The sequence below is a fragment of the Mastomys coucha genome, unplaced genomic scaffold (genome assembly GCF_008632895.1).
Source record: "Mastomys coucha isolate ucsf_1 unplaced genomic scaffold, UCSF_Mcou_1 pScaffold1, whole genome shotgun sequence".
In the NCBI taxonomy this organism is placed as follows: Eukaryota; Metazoa; Chordata; class Mammalia; order Rodentia; family Muridae; genus Mastomys; species Mastomys coucha.
The window spans coordinates 52,548,921-52,552,803 of record NW_022196891.1 but is presented as its reverse complement, the minus strand read 5'-3'; the positions used below and the strand labels follow the sequence as shown (position 1 = coordinate 52,552,803).

Genomic DNA, 3,883 nt, shown 5'->3' with positions numbered 1-3,883 from the left:
AGTTGCAGTAACAACCGCGCTATTTCCCAGGCAGAGTATAGAAAGCAGCTGTAAGCAGACAGGAGGCAGGCGGAAGAGGTCAGGGGAGGTGCCTTCCCACGTCCGGCCCAAAGGGGGCGGAGCGTGAAGGAAAGCCCCCCGAGGCCACGCCCTATACCCCGCCCCCTCCGTCGGAGCGGCGTAGGCGGTTACCATGGCGATGACGTCTAGAGGGCGGGGCGGGGCGGGGCGGGGCTAGGGAGAGGAGGAGGAAGATGGCGGGAGGGCGGCTCTGAGGAGACCTCGGCGGCGGCGGAGGAGGAGAGAAGCGCAGCTTCGCGCAGCGCTGGGGCCCATGTGGGGAGGAGTCGGAGTCGCTGTTGCCGCCGCCGCCGCCTGTAGCTGCCGGAGCCGGGTGGGAGTGAGGGGGTCGCGGCAGGATGAAGTTCGCCGAGCACCTCTCCGCGCACATCACTCCCGAGTGGAGGAAGCAGTACATCCAGTATGAGGTACCCGGGGCTGCTGGGCTTGGGGCGGGCTCGGAGGGGCTGCCATCTCCCTAGCCGCGACCTCCGCCGCTGCCTTGAGCTCCCCGGCCGGGGCGGACTTTGACCCACCGCCGCGGGGAGCCACTGCGGCATCCCCGGCGCTGCTGGCCCCCGGCGGCCAGGCCGTCCTTCCCCTCCCCCGCAGCCCTCTGCCGCCGGGGTAACGGATATGCAGGCGGCGGCGAGAGGAAGGGCAAAGCCGGGCTGGGGCTGGGGGGAATGGTGGTGGGAGGCCAAGCCGCAGGTGCGACGGCGGCCCGGGGTCGCGGCGGTTTGGCGCCACCCCCTTCCCACTCACCCTGCCCTCCGGTCCCCACCGCGGGAGATCACCCCCTTTGCCAAGGTTAGGTGCTTCTCGCTGCTCACCTCTAGCCAAAGAATTGTGCTCTTGCAAGATAAACCCCTCCAGCGATAGCCTTCATTCCACCCAGCCCGTCGGCTTACCTCCACTTGCCCACTGTTGACAAAGGCTTTGTAACAGGGTAGAAACTTGGTGAGATGAGTATCACCTAATGCAGTGGTTATGGTTTGCAAACGCATTAAACCAGTAGTTCTGTTTTGATAAGGAGACGGTGTCTCGTCTTTGTACTGATTGCACGAACTGTACAGAACCATCACATCTTTGGGTTTTCACTCTTTTCTGCTTTTGGAATGGAGGGAAGAGGAAGGAGGGGAGAGAATTATTTAAAATTTCAGGTTTTCTGCTAAGTTTTTGGTAGGGAGAAAAATCACTGTAATGTAAATACTGTACCTTACTTGTGTATTACACGAGTCGTGTTCTTCCTTTCAGTTTCTTCTTGCACAGCGTTTGGTGGGGGGGTTAATACATATTGTAAGGAACCTTGCAGCAATATTGGGAAAAGTAAAGACAGTGAAGAACCATTTACCTACTTAAAGGGTAGGATACCTGAAAGTTTTTTTTGTCCTTTTTGTTTTTGTTTTTTTAAGCTTGCAATAGGTTATTCGCAGAAGCCATGTAGTTCAGCTCCTGGAGAGAGAAAAGACAGTGGATCTGTAACCTCCAGGAATTCACATCTATGGTAGGAGCAGGAACAAAGAGTATAAAATCAATAGGAACATGCACACACATACTAGCTAGGTTTTATGAATTACAATATTTTGGATTTCCTTTTTAACTTTTATATGAATTTAGTGATAGGATGTTTAGGCAACAGCAATAAGTTCATTTATTCATGTAGCCAATGTAATAGTTGGAGACCAGGGAAAGGGATAGTTAGGTTAAACAGAATCTTGAAGGTTGTAAAATAAGTTTGCTTGTAATACATTGTATTTGATGTCAGAAATGAATGGTTCATTACTAATACTCTTGTCAGTTTCCTTGTAACCTTCCTCTGCCACATTCTGTAAGAAAAGGTCCTAACAGTTCAGGCTGTGGAGTTGTTGATTTACTGTTTGTAATAGCATTCAGTCAGTTTGAAAGCCTTGGCTAGAATCCAGATGGTGGGCTTCATTGAAAGAAGGGCATTGGGTTTTCATCTTCCTACTAGCACTTTCAGCACCGCTGCCAGTTCTTCCCAGAGGTTAGTGCTGGAGCTCGCCGAAGCACTTATTATTATACAGTGGAAACGCTTATTATACAGTGTGGAAGACTTGCTTTTGGTCAGAGGAACCAGAGTTGGATATATCCTGTGATTCTTTCTAAGTATTTCAACATTTGACTACTTTATAGAATTAATGTGGACTATCTTGGACTGGAAGGGGAAGCCTGATTTAGGGTTAAAAATGCAATTAACCCTTGATTTGTAATGTCAGCTTTGTGGCTGGAGTAACCACGGTGACTCTGGGACTCGTTAATTTACACAGCCTATTTGGTTACTATTACTTCTAAATGGTTATTCTAGATTGGTCACAGTGGGACAGAATTCCTATGCTTCTAAGTGACTGCATTATCTTTCTCAGACCAATTATAAATGACTTTTTGAAAAATTCATTTATAGCAGATAATTGAAATTTGATTCTACAGAGATTCCCCTACTATGTAGCTTCTACCTCAGTATATTCATAGGCAAGGTGAAAAATAAGGGGCTTTTTTCTTTGTAAGTTGGAACCATTAAAGACATTTGCATGGAATTGCAGTCTTTGTGTTGTGTATTATTTCCAAAGATTTGGTGCTATTCCTTTAAAAATAGCATAGAGGTATGAGTAAGAATTTTAAAGGTCTGGGAATGTTACAATGTTAGTTATTTTAAAACGTCACAGAAGAAACCCTGTCTCAAAAAAAAAAAAAAAAATGCCAGGGATAAAAGGTATCTATATTTAAAAGTTAGCTTTTGCTAGGGAAAAAGACCTTCACTTAATTTTTTGTAATATGTATTTTTACATAGTTGAAAATGATGCACTCTAAAACAGTTAGCAGAACAGACTTGAATTTGTTTTTCAAGCATTGGTGATGAAATTTTGATGTATTACCCTTAGTTCAAGCCTAGGATGCCTCTCGTGCCCTGAGCCAACATGAACTGCTCAGCTTCTTTGTTTATGTCAGTTTATTAATATTACTTGAATAGGGAGAAGCTTTAGATAGGAACCGAACATTTTGTTTATATCTATAATTCTATGCAACATTTAATGGTATAGTATTATGGATACATGCTGCATTGTAAGTGCTGGTTCTATATGTTAGCTGTGAGGCCCTGGAAAGAAGGTTTTTGCTCTCCTGTTTTCTTCCTTTTTATAAGAAAATACATATGAGGCCAGAGCCTTTTAAGGCCTACTCTATTTCCTAAGTGTTTGGCTTAACTTTTAATTCTTTATTATTCTTGAATTGCTGAAATTATTAATGATAGTAGCATATTAACATCCTGAAAATTATTAGTCTTCAACTAGAAAAATGTGCATTCATAGGCAGAATAAGCACAAAAGAATAGAGAAACATGGAAAGACCATATAAGGACCACATCTAAGTGATGCTTTATAGTTTTACTGGAATAAACGAGTGAGCAGAGACTATCTTTGTTTCTAATCACCCAAATACAGATCTCAGTGTGGGAATAGAAGTCAACAAGTCTTCCTAACAGTATTTTCAAGAAATGTGGAATTAATGATTGTAGATTTTCGAGGTCTGTAATAGGTTAATCAAAATTAACCCAGGCCAGTTTCATCCAAACAGACTAGTATGATCAGTTAATATTTTACAGAATATTAGCAAAAGAGGCAAATATATTTGAAGCCTTTGATGATATGATTTTTCTCCCGAGGGTCCAGGACTAAGAATGACTTTTTTCAGTATATACTGTAGAAAGCATAAGATGCTAAAACAATGAGCTCTCCAGAGTTCAGGAGTTAAAAGGGAATTTTAAAGATTATTTGCCTTCTTGCTTTGCGCGTGTACACACACA

At 44.2% G+C, this 3,883-nt stretch overlaps 1 protein-coding gene across 1 annotated transcript in view; it reads left to right on the top strand.

Moving 5' to 3' along the window:
* Nucleotides 1–219: 219 nt before the first annotated feature.
* The window catches only part of Xpr1 (xenotropic and polytropic retrovirus receptor 1), a 150,160-nt gene continuing 146,496 nt past the window's right edge, over nt 220–3,883 (top strand). Inside the window, exon 1 of the mRNA XM_031385244.1 lies at nt 220–488. Within this exon, the coding sequence (XP_031241104.1) occupies nt 420–488 (69 nt within the window). The 5' untranslated portion in view covers nt 220–419. The remainder of the gene's footprint in view (nt 489–3,883) is intronic.